The sequence below is a fragment of the Raphanus sativus genome, chromosome 2 (genome assembly GCF_000801105.2).
Source record: "Raphanus sativus cultivar WK10039 chromosome 2, ASM80110v3, whole genome shotgun sequence".
Taxonomy (NCBI): domain Eukaryota; kingdom Viridiplantae; phylum Streptophyta; class Magnoliopsida; order Brassicales; family Brassicaceae; genus Raphanus; species Raphanus sativus.
Window position 1 is genome coordinate 38041997 of NC_079512.1, and position 18020 is coordinate 38060016.

The following is an 18020-nucleotide window of genomic DNA, read 5'->3' on the forward strand; positions in this document are numbered from 1 at the left end:
TAGCCTTTTTTCGGTTTCATTTGTTTTGTCTTGGTGGTACAGTTCGGTTCGGTTCGGTTAACTCAATTTCTTTTGGAAAGTTTGTTTCTTTCCATAACAGATTGTCTAGGTTAGGAAATATTTTTTTTTATTTGCTTCACAAGTTTTAAACCAGCCTCTCTCTCTCTTTCTCTCAAAACCCTATCAAGCTTCATAAAATCTCAAACTTCTGAGTCGATCTCAAAGTGGAAAATCTTTCCATAGCATGGATAGTACGAAAGATATGCTTAGGTTAAGTTTCTCTGAGGGCATGTCGTTTCTCTGTTTGATTCCAACTCAGTGATGAGTTTTGGTTTCTCTAATTGAGCTGAATTGATAAAAGAATTATTGTTGTTTTTCTTTAATGTTTGTTTTTGCAGAATGGTAAGTTCAGTTTCATGGATACCTAAAGGAGCAGCAAAAGTCATGCTTGACGCTGCTGAACCTCCTTCTAAGGAGAAGATCCAAGAGCTCATCAACAATGGCACTCTCAAGAAAAGGTTATAACCGGTTCCTTTTAAGCTTTCTTTTTTTCTCTTTAAAAAAAAGAGAAAAAAAATCACTCGTTTATTATTGCATGTACAGTACTCTGAGTGATATGTATGAAGAAGAAGAGATGGATGATGTTGAAGTTGCTCAAGCCAAGGCTGTAGCAAAATCTTTTGCAAAATCATGCACCATAAGCAACGGTGCTTCTACCTCTACTTCTTCAACTGATCCTGAGGTAGTCAAGTTCATGAAAGAACTCGACATGGATAACTATGATGATGATGAGGATGATGGTATTATACATATATATATTTAGAAGTCGTTTTCTTTCCCTTTATTTCCTAAAGATTTTTTTCATATATCCTCCATGTTCATTGTCACTCCTCAGAGATTGATCTGTTTAGCTCTGGCCGCGGAGACCTTTATTACCCAAGCAATGACATGGATCCCTATCTGAACAATAATACTGACGTAAGCCATTTTTAATATATAGTTTTTTTTCCTTTTAGAAACTAATTAAATACTGAATGTTTGAGAGTGTGGTTGAATCACATAGGATGATTACTACGACTCAGACGATGTCGAGGCTATAACACTTAAGCCAACAGATTCACTGATCATCTGCGCTAGAGTTGAAGATGGAATCAACTACCTCGAGGTTTACAATTACGAGGGACCTCAAAATATGTATCTTCGTGAAGACATAATACTATCCAACCCTCCATTGTGTACAGCATGGCTTGATTGTCCTCTCAAAGGAGGGGATAAAGGTTAGTAGTGTATTATAGTGGCATTTTCCTAGCTATATTGGTGATGATATTATAACTTTTATCTCAAGTTTTGCTTTCGTGTTTGCAGGGAACTTTGTAGCTATCGGGTTCAAGGGATCACCGACGATTGAGATATGGGATCTTGACGTTGTATGTAAATGTAGCTGTCTTTTGGATCTTTATATATGTTATATCAATCATGAGATAGTATTTTGTAATGCGTTTCAGGCTAAGGAGGTGCTACCTTGTGTACAACTAGGTGCCGGGCAGGTGTGACAAATTAATAACTTTGCATCTCTTCTTCTGTTTTTTTTTTCAAACTTATTAATTAACTTAGTTAGTTGTCTTTAATTATCTCTCTCTAGATATCAGATTGCGACATTGATCAATCAGTAATTGATCTAGCTTGGAACAAGGAGTTTAGGTATGCTTAAACTATGATTCCATGATGGCTCTTTAGACATGTGTGTGTGGGACTCTAACTTGACTTAACCGGAACAACAGGAATATAATTGCTAGTGCCAGTGCCGACAAAAAAGTTAAGGTTTGGGATGTGGCTACAGGACAGTGCAAGCTCACTCTAGAGCATCACACAGAAGTGGTATGTATGTGAAAACTCTTTTACATGCGTTCTTCCTTAATCAAGTGTCAATGCTCATGGTCTGTTGTGTTCGGTTAACAGGTTCAAGCGGTCGAATGGAACCACTATGCTCCACAAGTCCTCCTCAGTGGCTCATATGACTGCACTGTAGTCTTGGTGATTGTTCTGTTCCATTGTTTTATTTTTCATGCATGTGTTGAGTCTTGTACATATAAACAATTTATCATTATGTTTTTAACTCTTTTATCTATATGTTGTTGCAGAAAGATGGAAGGGACCCTTCTCACTCGGGTTTGAAATGGTCTACTAATGCCAAAGTAGAAAGCTTGGCCTGGTATCCTCATAGCGAACACTCCTTTGTGGTGCGTTACACTTTCCTTTGCTCGCTAATAGACATCTGAGTATGACTTGTTTTAATTCGTTTTCTTTTGTTCATACATCTTAGGTGAGTCTTGAAGATGGAACTGTGAAGGGATTTGATATACGTGCTTCTGATTTATCACCTAGTTTCACTATCCATGCTCATGATGACGAAGTCTCCTCCATCTCATACAACACATTTTCGCCCAATGTGCATACATCTCTCTTTGTCTTTCTCTCTTGTGTCCTAACAGTTATTGTCTGTTTTGGCATTTAAGTCATTCTCCTTGCTGTGCAGCTTTTGGCTACAGGATCTATGGATAAAAGTGTGAAACTTTGGGATCTTTCAAACAATCAACCATCATGGGTTGCTACACATAATCCAAACGCTGTAAGAGCCATGAATTAGCATTTGTTTACTACCATGCACCTTTTCTTTGTTCACCATTTAAAACTTTGTTGTCAAAACAGGGAGGAGTTTTCTCAGTCTCATTCTCTGCGGACTCCCCCTTCTTACTCGCTATCGGTGCCGAAAAAGGAAAGCTAAACGTGAGTAGTGACTGATACAAATAAATTTACCAAATGGTTTTCTATGAAGGAAACTAACGTTTATTTATATATGTGTTCGTCCTTGTGGCAGGTGTGGGATACACTATCTGACAGTGCTGTGTCCCGGAGATATGGAAGCAACCGACCATGACCCACTCGGGGAAGATACATGTTTGTTAACTCACATTCATATATACCAAATTGGTCAAATTAATCTTAAGCCTTTTTATCAGTTGTGTGCTTGGTGACGATTACAGAAAATTGTTTTTTTTTCCTTCTTATTATCATCTTATATGAGTTCTACTTGTGGATGTTTGAAGTCCTGGAGTCAAGAAATTTATTGCAAATTTAACCAAAATATGCTTCTTAACCATATATATGATCATCTTAGAACACACCGAGCTTTTATTGTGTGGCTAGGCCTTTAGGATTTTTGAACGCAATTTGTATCATTTGAATGACCATATATATACCTAGCATGTATCCATGTAAATAATGCATTTTCCTTTGTTAGGTAGAATTCATCTGCACTGAAGTTTTTTTTTCAAGCAAAATACTTGTCAGGTAGATCAAATGGTTAGACATGAATTAAGTAACAGCTTGGAGCTGCCTTTCAACTGGTCTCTCTGTAAAGCTACATAAGTCGCAAGTTTTTGTCAAGAAAGATGAGATTAGTTCATCACCAAACATACTTTACAGGCTCACCATAACCTAAACACTAATAGATACCAAAATACCATCCATCTTCCTTCCATTAGCATTTGGTTGATCAAGTCAAACACAAATGCGTGCTTTGAATTATCTCGGTCGCCAAATCAATTCATTAACTAAAACGTTCGATATAGGTTGAAACGTTACATCTTTCCTTCCATCAGCATTTGGTTGATCCAATCAAACACAAATTTTTGTTTGAAAACGTCCACTTATGAATTAATCCAACTAATCAGAAATATAACTACAATTCTATGTATATAATAGATACATTTGTAGAAGTATAATACCATACAGCAAAAGAAAATCAATGTCTATCCATTATATTCTATATTAAGAGGAGAAGAAGTCTTTGTATTTGGGCGTTCTGACACAAGTTGGTTTGGATTAAACACACAATAATCTATGGCGTATGGTTTGGTAAGAAACCAAAATAATTATTTGACTTTTACACTAATACTAATACTAATACTAATACAAGTCGGATTAGTTTTAAGTCTCCGATCAATGTCACTAGTACTTACTTTACTACTGTTACATGGAGTTATGTTACGAGAGTACCGGTTACGTTCCAGTAAAGTCAAACTAATCGAGACCATTAATATGCACTTATAAATCGTATTAATAAAATTTGAAAACATTTGATGAGAGATCATAGCGAGGTGGGAGACGAGTGGTGGTAATAAATAAAGACAGAGAGAATCACACGCGCACTTTCTGTTGCAAGTGACTTCCACGCTCTCTCCCTCTTCAGCAGGAAGCCTTTTACCAATTCAGCACAAACAGAGAAGGTACATAAATGAATGCAAAACACTTTTGACGAAACGTACGATCAATGCTTCTTCTCCTCTCCCTCTCTCTCTCTCTCTCTCTCTGAAAGTTTGAAACGTAATTAAATCAAAACGACGCCGGGGCGATGTCGACGTCACAAACACTCGGCGGCGCCACACGCTGCGGCCGCGTGATAGGTCCGTCCCTCGACAAGATCATCAAAAACGCCGCGTGGCGCAAGCACACGTACCTCGTCTCCTCCTGCAAATCCGTCCTCGACAGGCTCGAGTCCCTCCCCGACGACACCCACGATCCCACCTCCGTCGTCTCCGGCCTCTCCTCCACCGACGCTGACTCCGTCCTCCAGCCTTTCCTCTTCTCCCTCGACACCGCCTACTCCAAAGTCGTCGAGCCGGCCCTCGACTGCGCCTTCAAGCTCTTCTCCCTCTCCGTCATCCGCGGCGAGATCCAGTCCTCCAAACAGGACTCCGTCCTCTTCAAGCTCGTCAACGCCGTCTCCAAAGTCGGCGCCATGGCCGAGGAGCCGATCCAGCTCGCCGTCCTCCGCGTCCTCCTCGCCGCCGTCAGATCTCCCTCCGTCTTGATCCGCGGAGATTGCTTGCTCCACGTCGTCAAGACTTGCTACAACATCTACCTCGGCGGGTTGAGCGGGACGACGCAGATCTGCGCCAAGTCCGTGCTGGCTCAGATGATGCTCGTGATCTTCACCAGATCCGAGGAGGACTCGCTTGACGTGACGGTCAAGACGGTGTACGTTAACGAGCTGTTGACGTACACGGACAAGAGCGTCAACGAAGGCAGCTCTGTTTATTTCTGCCAAGGGTTTGTGAACGAGGTCATGGCTGCGGGACAAGGGAGTCCTCTTCCTCCTCCTGATGTCATTCAGATCCTTCTCCAGAACCCGGAGACCGAGACCGTTATGACTCCTGACTCTCCTTCGTTTCGAGGCTACGAGAAAAACAATAACGGAGATAATGCTGATTCTTTAACCGGTGGTGACATGAGCAAGATGAGACAGGACGCTTTCCTTTTGTTCAAGAACTTGTGTAAGTTGTCGATGAGATTCTCCTCGCAGGAGAAGAATGATGATCAGATCATGGTGAGGGGTAAGACATTGTCTCTTGAGTTGCTTAAGGTCATCATCGACAATGGTGGTCCTGTTTGGCGCTCTAATGAAAGGCAAGTAGTCACTTGTGTCCCAATCTTTCCTTAGTTATTCTAAAAATCGGTTTAGGCGTCTGTCTAATCAATAGTTCCCTATAATCAAATATGTCTAGAATATTGGTTATTATGATCATGATGCTTGTTTGGTGTTAATACATTTTGTGTTATCACTCAATATGCAGCTTCATCAATGCGGTTAAGCAATACTTATGCTTATCACTACTAAAGAACAGTGCGGTATCAATCATGTCTATATTCCAGTTGCAATGTGCCATCTTCATGAGCCTTTTATCAAAGCTTAGATCAGTCCTGAAATCGGAAATCGGAATATTCTTTCCGATGATTGTCCTCCGTGTGCTAGAGAATGTTCTCCAGCCTAGTTTCCTACAGAAGATGACTGTTCTCAACTTGCTGGAGAAAATGTCTCAAGATCCGCAGTTGATTGTCGATATCTTTGTAAACTATGACTGCGATGTAGACTCCTCTAACATACTAGAAAGGTATTATTATTATTAGATTAGTCATAAACAACTACTCCACACATTGATTGTTGCATGGCGCTCATTTAAAAAAAAAAAAGAAATATTAGTGGCTCTTATAAATCCCATCAGATGATTGCAGGATTGTCAACGGTCTTCTGAAAACTGCTCTAGGACCACCCACCGGTTCATCAACAACTCTGTCTCCAGCACAAGATAGTACGTTTAGGAATGAATCTGTGAAAATTTTGGTTAATCTAGTCAAGGCAATGGGAAACTGGATGGATCAGCAGTTGAAAGTGAATGAGACGGTTTGGCCTAAAGGCTCCCAGCTATATGCTTCTATGGATAGTAGTAATGCAAGCCAGATTGGTGAAGAAGTAACTATATCTGACTCTGATTCACAGCCAGATACTAATCCTGAAGCTTATGATGCTTCTATGCTTGAGCAACGAAAAGCTTACAAGATTGAACTCCAGGTTTAACATTTTTGATGATAATATGAGTTTTTGATTTTAATTATCCGCGTGGTGGTCATACATGTTTAGTGTTGTTGGGTTGTGTTTTCTTTTTGCAGAAGGGTATATCTTTGTTTAATAGGAAGCCTTCTAAAGGTATTGAGTTTCTGATAAACAGCAAGAAAATAGGAAACTCTCCAGAGGAAGTGGCTTCGTTTCTGATGAAGACAGCGGGGCTGAATGGAACAGTGATTGGTGATTATCTTGGTGAAAGAGAAGAGCTTCCACTTAAAGTTATGCATGCATATGTGGACTCGTTTAATTTCCAAGGGAAGGATTTTGTTGAAGCTATAAGGTTTTTTCTACGCGGGTTTAGGCTACCAGGTGAAGCGCAGAAAATCGACAGAATCATGGAGAAATTTGCAGAACATTACTGGAAATGCAACCCTGCTTCTTTCACAAGTGCAGACACTGCTTACGTTCTGGCTTATTCTGTGATTATGCTCAACACAGATGCACACAACAACATGGTTAAGGATAAGGTAAATTGCTTTGCCTTCCTTTTTTTGTAATGCTGCTATACATCAAGTTTTAGTACCTGATGATTCTTTAATGGTTGTTTTTTAGATGTCGAAAGCTGACTTTGTCCGCAATAACCGGGGAATAGATGATGGCAAGGACCTACCTGAAGAGTATCTAGGCTCTCTCTATGACCGAGTTGTAAAAGACGAGATTAAGATGAACTCAGATACTTTAGCCCCACAAAGTAAACAGGTGAACGGCTTGAATAAGCTACTGGGCTTAGACGGCATCCTCAATCTGGTTTCTTGGATGCAACCAGATGAGAAAGCGCATGGTGCCAACAGGATGCTTATAAGAGACATCCAGGAACAGTTCCAAGCTAAATCAGAGAAATCAGAGTAAGCACTATACATACCTGCGTTTGTTTATTATCTGTTTCTTGGTGTTATTTATCAATATATGTTTTCTTCTGCTCTGTTCTTGGTCTGCAGGTCAGTGTATCATAGTGTTACAGATGTCTCCATCTTAAGGTTCATACTCGAGGTCTCGTGGGGACCGATGCTTGCTGCATTCAGTGTCACTCTTGACCAGAGTGATGATAGACTAGCAACTTCTCTGTGCTTACAAGGCTTCCGATATGCGGTCCACGTCACTGCAGTTATGGGAATGCAAACTCAGAGAGATGCTTTTGTCACTTCCATGGCCAAGTTCACTAATCTTCATTGTGCTGCAGATATGAAGCAGAAAAATGTTGATGCTGTAAAGGTACAAAGTCATTTGTAACCTAGTTATAACATAAGCAATTGATTAGATTTAACAATTCTGTTAATATATTGTATTCAGGCGATAATAACAATAGCCATAGAAGATGGTAACCATCTACAAGGCTCTTGGGAACATATTTTAACTTGCCTTTCACGTATCGAACATCTGCAACTCTTGGGAGAAGGATCATTACCTGCAGACGCACGTCACATCCCTACAACAAAAGCTGAAGTAGATGAAAAGAAGGCTTTAGGTTTTCCACATTTAAAGAAACGTGGCGCTCTTCAGAACCCATCTGTGATGGCTGTTGTCAGGGGTGGTTCTTATGATAGTACCTCACTTGTGAAAACCGTTCCCAAATTAGTAACTCCGGAGCAGATCAAGAACTTCATTGCTAATTTGAATCTGCTTGATCAAATAGGCAACTTTGAGTTGAACCATGTCTATGCTAATAGCCAGAGGCTGAACAGTGAAGCTATAGTTGCTTTCGTTAAAGCGCTTTGTAAAGTCTCCATGTCCGAGCTTCAGTCGCCGGAAGATCCTCGCGTCTTTAGCCTCACGAAACTAGTGGAGACAGCGTAAGTTCTCTCATTTTTTTAAGACTTGTCTTACAAGAAAACCATGTGGTTGATTGAGAGAATATTTGTTTCACTGTGACAGGCATTATAACATGAACCGGATCCGGTTAGTTTGGTCCCGCATATGGAATGTTCTCTCTGACTTCTTTGTATCAGTTGGGTTATCAGAGAGTCTCTCAGTTGCAATATTTGTAATGGACTCGCTCCGTCAGCTTTCAATGAAGTTCTTGGAGCGTGAGGAGCTAGCAAACTACCATTTCCAGCATGAGTTTCTCAGACCATTCGTTGTTGTCATGCAGAAGAGCAGCTCGGCTGAGATTAGAGAGCTTATAGTCAGATGTGTTTCTCAAATGGTTCTCAGTAGAGTTAGTAATGTGCAATCTGGTTGGAAAAGTGTCTTCACGGTAAGTAAACAAAAACAAATGTCTATTGTTTTCTTATTGTGTCCTAACGTTTGTCTTGTTTTGGTTTAGGTTTTCACAACTGCTGCGGTTGATGAGAGGAAGAACATTGTAATGTTGGCTTTTGAGACGATAGAGAAGATCGTGAGGGATCATTTTCATTGCATAACTGAAACTGAGATATCGGTATACGCTGACTGCATCAGATGCCTCATCACCTTCACCAGCAGCAAGTTTGAAGGTGATATTGGTTTCAACACCATAGAGTTTCTTCGTTTCTGCGCTTCCAAGCTTGCGGAAGGAGGACTCTTCTTGAACGAGAAGCTGAAGAACGATAACATCTCAGCTTTTAAGGAAGATTCATCTGATGGACAGAGTGTTACGACTGACCTTGATGAACAAGTTTCTTATTGGGTTCCTCTGCTTTCAGGTTGGCTTCTACTCTTTCTATCACTTACTGCTACACACTTACAAGTAATGATTGGAGTAGGCATGGATGGGGTGCTCGGTTTTTCGTTCTAGATTTTGAGTATTGTTTTTATTTGTTCAGGTTTATCAAAGCAAGCCTCAGATCCAAGACCAGCGATTCGAAAGCGTTCAATAGAAGTACTCTTCAACATTATGATGGATCATGGTCATCTCTTTACAAGACCCTTTTGGGCTGCAATCTTCAGCTCTATCATTCTCCCAGTCTTCAACAACAACATGCGTAGTAGAACCGATATGCTCTTCGAAGAAAGCAGCAACGGTGATTCCCCAACCTCAGCTTCTCTAGACCCTGAAGAAGCTACATGGGACGCTGAGACATCAACACTCGCATTGCAGCTTCTTGTTGATCTACTCGCCAACTTTTTCAGCTCAGTCAGGTCTCAGCTTCCAAGCGTCATGTCAATCATTCTAGGGTTTATAAAGAGTCCTCTTCAAGGCTCCACAGGCTCGGGGGTCTCTGTCTTGCTTCGTCTGGCTGAGGGACTGTCTCGTAGCGCATCTGAAGATGAATGGACAGAGGTTTTCTTGGCTCTCAAGGAAGCAGCGTCGCTTACTTTCGCGGGTTTCATGAAAGTCTTGCGAACCATGGATGATATTGAAGATGTTGAAACGTTTTCTGATCAAAGCGTAAACAATGATGATCTTGATGATGATAACCTTCACATCATGTCCTATGTTGTCTCCAGAACAAAGAAACACATTGATGTCTTGTCTCAAATCGTCGAGGTACCCATCTCCTCTTCTTACTTAGCCAACAACTGTTCTGTTTTTTTCTTATAACTCGCTATGACGTTTTTCAGGTCGTGAGTGAGTTATACAGAAGGAACCAATACTCATTGCCAGCATCACACGTGGATATCCTCGCAGACATTTTCTCATGCATCGCGTCTCACGCTCAGCAGCTAAACACCGACACAGTCCTTCGAAGGAAATTCAAGAGAGCATGCTCTGTCCAAAACCTAACACAGCTTCAACTACTTATCTTCGAGAACGAGTCTAACAAATCATACTTGAACTTCCTACAAGACATGGTTACTTGCAACTCAGACGTCTCCAAAGAACTCGAACTCGAGTCTCGTCTAGTCAATGAATGTTCAAAAGTCGTCAAGATCTACCTTAACTGCACTGGTCAACACCAACAACAGACGAAACCAATCCATTGGATTCTTCCTATGGAATCAGACCGGACAGAAGAGGCCACGGCGAGGACTTCGTTGCTCGTCTCTTCTCTCGAAGCCTTGTGCTCATTGGAAGCAGAGTCTCTTAAAAGACACGTCTCGAGCGTCTTCCCTTTGTTGGTAGATCTTGTGAAGACTGAGCATTGCTCTCCACAAGTGCCGTACGCCCTAAGCAATGTTTTGAAATCGTGCATTGGTCCTATTTTAGGTTAAGTCGCTTGTGGCTTAAGTTATTAATCCCAATGATCTGTGTTTTTCTTTCTTCCACAATTATTTTTGTGTTAGGGGTTGGCTCTCTACCCGAATAAATTTTGGACATAGATGTTTTATGTTATTTCTTGAAATGAAGTTTTAAAACTGGATGATTATAAAGAAATATATTTGGCAAGCATATGCATAAGAATTTTCAGCATCTCCTATGTAAAGTTTCAATATTTAACCATTAAAAAAAAGATATAAAGGGAAGCCATGCTATTGAGTGGCTCGAGAAATTTAAAAGGTTTTATTAAAATCAGAAAAAGGAAGACAGCAAATGCTCATCATGTGAAATCCACTCTTTTCACAATAACAACCAATGGTGAAGCTTCATTGTCTTCTTCTACTCATGACACATTCATTTTTAAAAAATTTGACCTTTACTCGTCCTATCACTTCATCACCACTCCAAAGAATTATTCGGAAAAAAAAATCCATCAGAATTTATGTATAATGTATTAGCATAGTTAACAATGAGAGACTAAAAGAAACTCATCAGATAATTTCGGAATAATTTATTTTTTGACAACATAACATTTTATGATGCTATTTGAAGCCCCAAAAATTATTACAACTAGTATATTAAAATATAAGGATTTTGTAAATTTAACACACTGTATATATGACTACTTTGTAAACATAAATCCAAACAGTTTTGTTCTATAACAAAGATATATACTAACTCTCTCTTTTTAAATGATAAATATCGAACAAGAAATTGTGATAATTTTGTAATATTCACTTCACGTAACTAGAAATATAGACGTTGTTCTACATGCAACCAATAGTTTTCCATGGAAAATATCCAAGAAGCTGATTGAAAAGAAAAAAATCAGCGACTACATTTAACGTGCCGAAGATGCTACGAAACCTAATTTTATTCAACCTTTCAATGATCGATCAGGTACAATAGTCCATGTGGAGTGGACAAATAAGTGTAGTTGTTGGTTAGCTTTTTTCCTTTTACCGTTGGTTAAATTTGTAATAGCACATCATTACATCATATATAAAATACTATATTATTCGATAATTGTCAAATCTGTTGAAAGAAAGATTAACATATGCGATTATCTAGTGGAGAAATGAGAAATTGTACGAGCACGTGAAATATAAGAACTATAAAAAGATATAGTCACTTGATTTACACTTAAACATACCAAAAACGTGTATGACTTATACATCTTTACCCAACCAGAACAGTAATTCATGCTTTTAATTGCATGTTACTTAAAGATTCAAATATTTTTTTGTTGGTTCACTTGGATTAAGAGTGTTTTATTTCGCTTGATTTTAGAATGTATTCTTATGATCTTATCTACTTCATTTAAAACCAAAAATCATAAGATCTAAAGCTTCCGAACCAAGGAAAAAACTATACTAATTAATCTAGTTAGCACAAGCTCGTTTCGTTGAACAATAATGTATTGTAAGATATGTGGAATCATTCTCGAGTTTTAGTTATAGGCGAAAGATAAACCGAAATTATCTCTTGGTATTTACGTAAATATACGTCTTATACGAAGAAATTTTGGATCATCATGCTAAAGCGTACTTTGATTTATATGTAAGCGTTATACATAGTGGTTAATTGGAACCGAAAGTAACTAAACGGTCGGATCCAAATCTTGTAAAATGCAATAGTTGGAACTTGGAATAAAAGAAGACGACTAATATGTGTTGTTACCGACAATAACACTAACATAAAGTTAGGTCGGCTATTGACACTGCCTCAAACTGAAACATCATAACAGTCTACGATATCGCATTTCTTTTGTCTTTTACAGAACAAAAACCTACAGTCATCATATAACCAAACCATGCCTTCACCGTCACAAAAGGTATTTTCTTTAATCTCTCTTTGTTTTCTTTTTCTTGTTTGCCTTCAGCTTTATCTTGGAAAATGATCAACATGCAATATCTTTCTCTGTAACTCCGTAATTCACTTCTCCATATCTTTCTTTTGTCTCCCTGAGAAATTAGAATCCATCAATTCCTTCTTCAGTCGTCAACATCTTATTTTAGTTTTTTCTTTCTTGTTGCTTTCCTCGAGAAAAAGTCACTACACCAACCCTCTTATATATATACATACATATATTATTTTCAGCACATATATAAAATAATATATTTACTTATATTATAATGTAGAGAGAGCCGTGTTTGAATAGTATTTTTGATGCTCTTGCTTTACTCCTTTCTCTTCCCTTTGTTTCATTCATTACTTCACATGAAGATCTGGATCTGGTCCAGACAAATTTCACCGACCCTCTTTCACATATGTAGACCCTCCCTTTCTCTCACTATTCAGTAGGGTTTTGTGTCTCTATTGTCGTCTTCTTGTTTTGTCCGTAACATTAATGCAAGTTTAATCAAATTCAATCTTTGAAACACTCTCAGTGGCAAACCACTTACATTTTCTGTCTAGACTCTTGTCTTTGTCTCTCTCTATAAACAAAAAAATCCAAAAACCAAACAGCAGTTTCTTGGTTTTGTTATTTCCTTTTGTTATCGATGTCAGGTTATATGCACCCTCTTCTAGGGCAAGAACTGCATCTACAGAGACCTGAAGATTCCAGAACCCCACCTGACCATAATAACATGGAACTCAACAGATCTGAAGCAGATGAAGCAAAGGGAGAAACCACTCCCACCGGTGGAGCAACCAGCTCAGCAACCGCCTCTGGCTCTTCCTCCGGACGCCGTCCACGTGGCCGTCCCGCGGGGTCCAAAAACAAACCCAAACCTCCAACGATCATCACCAGAGATAGCCCTAACGTCCTTAGATCCCACGTTCTCGAAGTTACCTCCGGCTCGGACATATCCGAAGCTGTTTCTACCTACGCCACTCGTCGTGGCTGCGGAGTTTGCATTTTAAGCGCTACCGGTGCGGTCACCAACGTCACCATACGGCAACCGGCAGCTCCCACGGGTGGCGGTGTGATTACGCTGCATGGTCGGTTTGAGATTTTGTCTTTGACAGGGACTGCGCTTCCACCGCCTGCGCCGCCGGGAGCAGGAGGTTTGACAGTGTATCTAGCCGGAGGACAAGGACAGGTTGTAGGAGGGAATGTGGCTGGTTCGTTGATTGCTTCGGGGCCAGTAGTCTTGATGGCTGCGTCCTTTGCAAACGCAGTTTACGATAGGCTGCCGATGGAAGAGGAAGAAACTCCACCGCCAAGAACCACTGGAGTACAGCAGCCGCAACCGGAGGCGTCTCAGTCGTCGGAGGTTACAAGGAGTGAGGCCCAGATGTGTGAGTCGAACATGGGAGGTAGAAACGGAGGGGTTCCTTTCTATAATCTTGGAATGAATATGAACAATTTTCAATTCTCCGGCGGAGATATGTTTGGTATGAGCGGCGGAGGCGGCGGCGGAGGAGGAGGAGATGGTGGAGGTGTTACTAGACCTGCGTTTTAGCGTTTTGGTGACACTTTGCGTTTTGAGTTTGGTTTCAGACTACTAGCCATAGCGGTTGCGAATACTAGCTAGGGTTTGTTTGTTTTTTCCCCTTCAAATCTGGTGTGTGAAATGATAACGAAAGCTTAAATTTCTTTTTCTTTGCTGTTTATTTTGAATATAATGTGTAATCGTTTTAAACAGAGGAGTATTATTTTGTGACATAGATTGGACTAGTTAGTTGTTATACACTAATTAACATATATATCATGTTATACTAGTTAATAAACTTCTATTAGGCGAGGAATTGTTAGAAGAAAAATGATTTTTGTTCATATTCGTTCAATTGATGTTATAAGATGTTCTAATTTTTGTGTTTGCAGGCAAGACATTTAGTACAGTATATAATATGTTGGTCATAAATTCGAACTTCCACTGTCTGGCAAAGGAGGGTAAAGAATATTTGGGGAGAAGAACTAAAACCCTACTTTCTATGATGTCAACTCCAAATACACATTGTAACTTGAGCCCCCTAAAAAGAAAAGAAAAACCTGCATGCAGCGAATATATCTTCTCTCAAGAGAGTGTACGGCGTTCAACTAAACATACACTGCACTACTCTACAAGCTTATGTGAGAGACTTTTTTTTTTTTAATAAAAAATGTGTGAGAGAGACTTGTGCACATAACTTCATAATTAATCCTTTCTTTTTTTTTGATCAAAAATTTTAGATGCAAAAATAATTAATCCTTTCTCTGTTTTAGAATTTCTATCAAGACTAGAGAGTTGTATTGTACATATGCTACATAAACACTTGTGATACATTTGTAAGTATATAGATAACGAGGATTACTTGTAAGTTTACTTCACATTGTACACAGTTCTAAGCAGGGGCGAAGCCAAGACATTAACTATGGTGGCATGTGTCCACATACTTTTATTAATATTAATCATTTTGCATCTAAAATTTCAGAGAAATCAGCTAGAAAATCAATCTAGATTCGTCACTGGTTCTAAGATTAAGGAAGATATTCTCTTTACTCATTTCTCCTAATAGTTTCAAGAGTTCGATCCATTGTTTGTGTTAATATCTTCTATAGGCTTGCATTTGCACGTTAATATACACACACACTAATATAAAAGCAAATTGATATTCAGACCTATATAAAACTCGAAAATATATATATATCAAGATCCTCGCGTCTGTGATTGTGAACCATTTTATTTCGAAACATCAGTGATTATTTTCCCTCACCAAAAAAAATCAGTGATTATTTATGTCAAGATTCGCTTCAACTATATGTGATCCATATGAACCTATTCTATCTGTAAGGAAACCCCAAATTAAAATTATTTTCGAAATGATTGACATTTTCTCTTGTTTAACAGTGATGGAGAAGTAGAACTTGTTATTAATTCAGATAATAATGAATTAGAAAAATTTCATGTCTGTTGTTATGCAATGGAGTATTATAATTTATGGTATTAATTTGAAGGAAAAGTGCCTATTCCAACCTGAACAATTTGGATCGTGCCAAATACAACCCGAACTAATGGTTAGTGCCAAATACGACCTGAACTCAATTAAAATTTTAAAAACCTACTTGAACTTTTTAAAACGTACATAAATCTACATTGAAATATTATTAAAAAGTTGACATTATATAAACTACTATTTTTTCATCGTATTAAATTTTAAAACTTTGGTGATAATTTTTTCTGATTTACATAAATACATAACATGTTTTTACTTATTATATCTTCAATAAAATTATATCTTACTAAAATATAAATAATAAAATATTTATAATTACATGATCTTAAATATACTTAAAATTTTGAAGTTATTTATAAAAATTTCTTGTATATTAAAACTTAAGTGATTTTTTTTCAAAAGTTATTATTATATATTTTAATATTTTGTTCAATTTTGAAAGGTAAAAGGTTCAAAATATAAATAACTTCAAAAATTTTGAACAAAATATCAAAATATATAATAATAACTTTGAAAAAAATTCACTTAAGTTTTAAAAATAAAAATAATCTATACATTTTTTTATAAATAACTTTAAAATTAAGTATATCTAAGATAATTTAATTATTTATATTTTAGTAATATATAAGTTTATTGAAGATATAATAAGTAAAAACATGTTATGTATTTATATAAATCAGAAACAATTATCACCAAAGTTTTAAAATTTAATACGATGAAAAATAGTAGTTTATGTAATTTCAATTTTTTAATAATATTTCAATATAGATTTATGCACGTTTTAAAAAGTTTGGGTAGGTTTTTAAAGATTTAATTGAGTTCAGATTGTATTTGGCACTAACCGTTAGTTCAGGTTATATTTGGCACGATCCAAATTGTTCAGGTTGGAATAGGCACTTTTCCCATTAATTTGATCATGAATCAAACAAAAATGATTGTACATATACATCAAGAGTCCGGATCGCGGAGCATGGATCCGACCCGAAATGCATTCCACTTAGAATAACCTTAAATGACAATTATATCCCCATAGCACTCGACCTGTTTGAACAGAGAACAGAGGACCGGACCGGATCGGATCATTCATCAGCGTCTTCGTCTTCTTTCGCTGTCATCCGTCTTCGAATTACGAAATCATGGTAAAAGATCTGCACATTTTTTACAATCACTTTGTTCTTTGAATCATTAATTAGCTTTTGATCCGACGATTGTCTGATGTCATAACTTTATTCTGCTTTGGATCTCTGAGAATTGCATAACTACTTCAAAGTCTGTACCTTTATATGAAAACTGCTGATATTTCCTCATATGCTTAGCTTCTGGGTTTGATTTCGTCTGCTCGATCCTCCTTTAATTACTTTAATCATTTATTTGGATCAAATGAACAATCAAAGGTGAAATCTTTTGGTGTAATGTTTGTGTGTGTTTGTTTCGCAGATACATTTCGTGCTTCTTGTAAGCCGCCAAGGAAAAGTTAGGCTCACCAAATGGTACTCGCCTTACACTCAGAAGGAAAGATCTAAGGTATCAAAAAAAAAATAACAGGGGAGCTTTCATTAGCCTCTGATTGCATTCATCTTAAAAATATTGGGGAAACATAATTGATGTTTTGGTGTAGGTTATACGTGAGCTCAGTGGAGTGATTCTGAATCGAGGTCCCAAGCTCTGCAATTTTGTTGAGTGGAGAGGCTACAAAGTCGTCTACAAAAGATACGCCAGCCTCTACTTCTGTATGTGTATTGATGCGGAGGATAACGAGCTGGAGGTCCTCGAGATCATTCACCACTACGTTGAGATTCTCGACCGCTATTTCGGAAGTGTCAGTCAGTTAAAAAAAATCACCTACTTAGGCATATAACCTCTGCTTCCACTTCTTATGAGTTTAATCTTTTGTTCTTTTTCAGGTGTGTGAACTCGATTTGATTTTTAACTTCCACAAGGTAACATACCATCACCACCTACTCTGCCATTAATTCAACACTTTTTTTAGTTCCTTCGCTGATACTTTCTGTTGGTTTCTTAGGCGTATTACATATTGGATGAACTTTTGATTGCCGGCGAGCTCCAGGAGTCAAGTAAGAAGACTGTAGCCAGGATTATATCTGCTCAGGTAACCTGACTTTCTATTTTTTTTTTTTTTTGTAAAACAACATGGACATGACAAGATTAGTCTTGTATAGGATTTGTCTTGACATATAATAATATTCTCTGTCTGTTTTGTTTCTTTGAAGGATCAAATGGTGGAAGCGGCAAAAGAGGAAGCTGGTTCCATAAGCAATATCATCGCTCAGGCTACTAAATAGTTTCTTTCACTCTTCTACTTGCGTCTTCCATACATGTTTCCTGGCTGCTAAGTTAAATGTTTTTGACAATCTTTTATCTCCTAATGACTGAAGAAGTGTGGATGATGCTATAAGTTTTTTTTAATTTTATTTTATAAATTTAACAAAAAAAAAGAGTTTGTTTATAAGATACGTAGTATTTTATTTTGGGCCTCGTAATAGGATGCGTGTTTTAAAAAGCTGTTTTGTAATAAACATAGTAAAACCCTAA

General features: G+C 38.0%; 4 protein-coding genes across 4 annotated transcripts; all 4 read left to right on the forward strand.

Moving 5' to 3' along the window:
• Positions 1-173: 173 nt before the first annotated feature.
• On the forward strand, positions 174-3041 carry LOC108839583 (uncharacterized). The gene is made up of 15 exons (XM_056993656.1): positions 174-270; positions 399-518; positions 604-800; positions 896-978; positions 1064-1277; positions 1366-1427; positions 1506-1547; positions 1643-1701; positions 1782-1878; positions 1960-2034; positions 2142-2240; positions 2324-2449; positions 2537-2629; positions 2710-2787; positions 2879-3041. The coding sequence occupies exons 1-15, from the start codon at positions 245-247 to the stop codon at positions 2936-2938; spliced, it is 1431 nt and encodes a 476-aa protein (XP_056849636.1). The 5' UTR covers positions 174-244; the 3' UTR covers positions 2939-3041.
• Positions 3042-4173: 1132 nt separating this feature from the next.
• On the forward strand, positions 4174-10736 carry LOC130508276 (brefeldin A-inhibited guanine nucleotide-exchange protein 4). Its single transcript, XM_057003697.1, has 11 exons — positions 4174-5469; positions 5637-5954; positions 6076-6412; positions 6511-6933; positions 7019-7311; positions 7405-7678; positions 7757-8256; positions 8339-8660; positions 8730-9087; positions 9208-9872; positions 9947-10736. Exons 1-11 carry the CDS (start codon positions 4415-4417, stop codon positions 10535-10537), a joined length of 5136 nt encoding a protein of 1711 aa, XP_056859677.1. The 5' UTR covers positions 4174-4414; the 3' UTR covers positions 10538-10736.
• A 1978-nt stretch (positions 10737-12714) lies between these two features.
• On the forward strand, positions 12715-14286 carry LOC108840198 (AT-hook motif nuclear-localized protein 25). The gene has a single exon (XM_018613031.2). It carries the CDS (start codon positions 13088-13090, stop codon positions 13991-13993), a length of 906 nt encoding a protein of 301 aa, XP_018468533.1. The 5' UTR covers positions 12715-13087; the 3' UTR covers positions 13994-14286.
• A 2157-nt stretch (positions 14287-16443) lies between these two features.
• On the forward strand, positions 16444-17968 carry LOC108839036 (AP-1 complex subunit sigma-1). The gene is made up of 6 exons (XM_018611882.2): positions 16444-16606; positions 16905-16991; positions 17086-17286; positions 17372-17407; positions 17491-17577; positions 17699-17968. The coding sequence occupies exons 1-6, from the start codon at positions 16604-16606 to the stop codon at positions 17768-17770; spliced, it is 486 nt and encodes a 161-aa protein (XP_018467384.1). The 5' UTR covers positions 16444-16603; the 3' UTR covers positions 17771-17968.
• Positions 17969-18020: the final 52 nt, after the last annotated feature.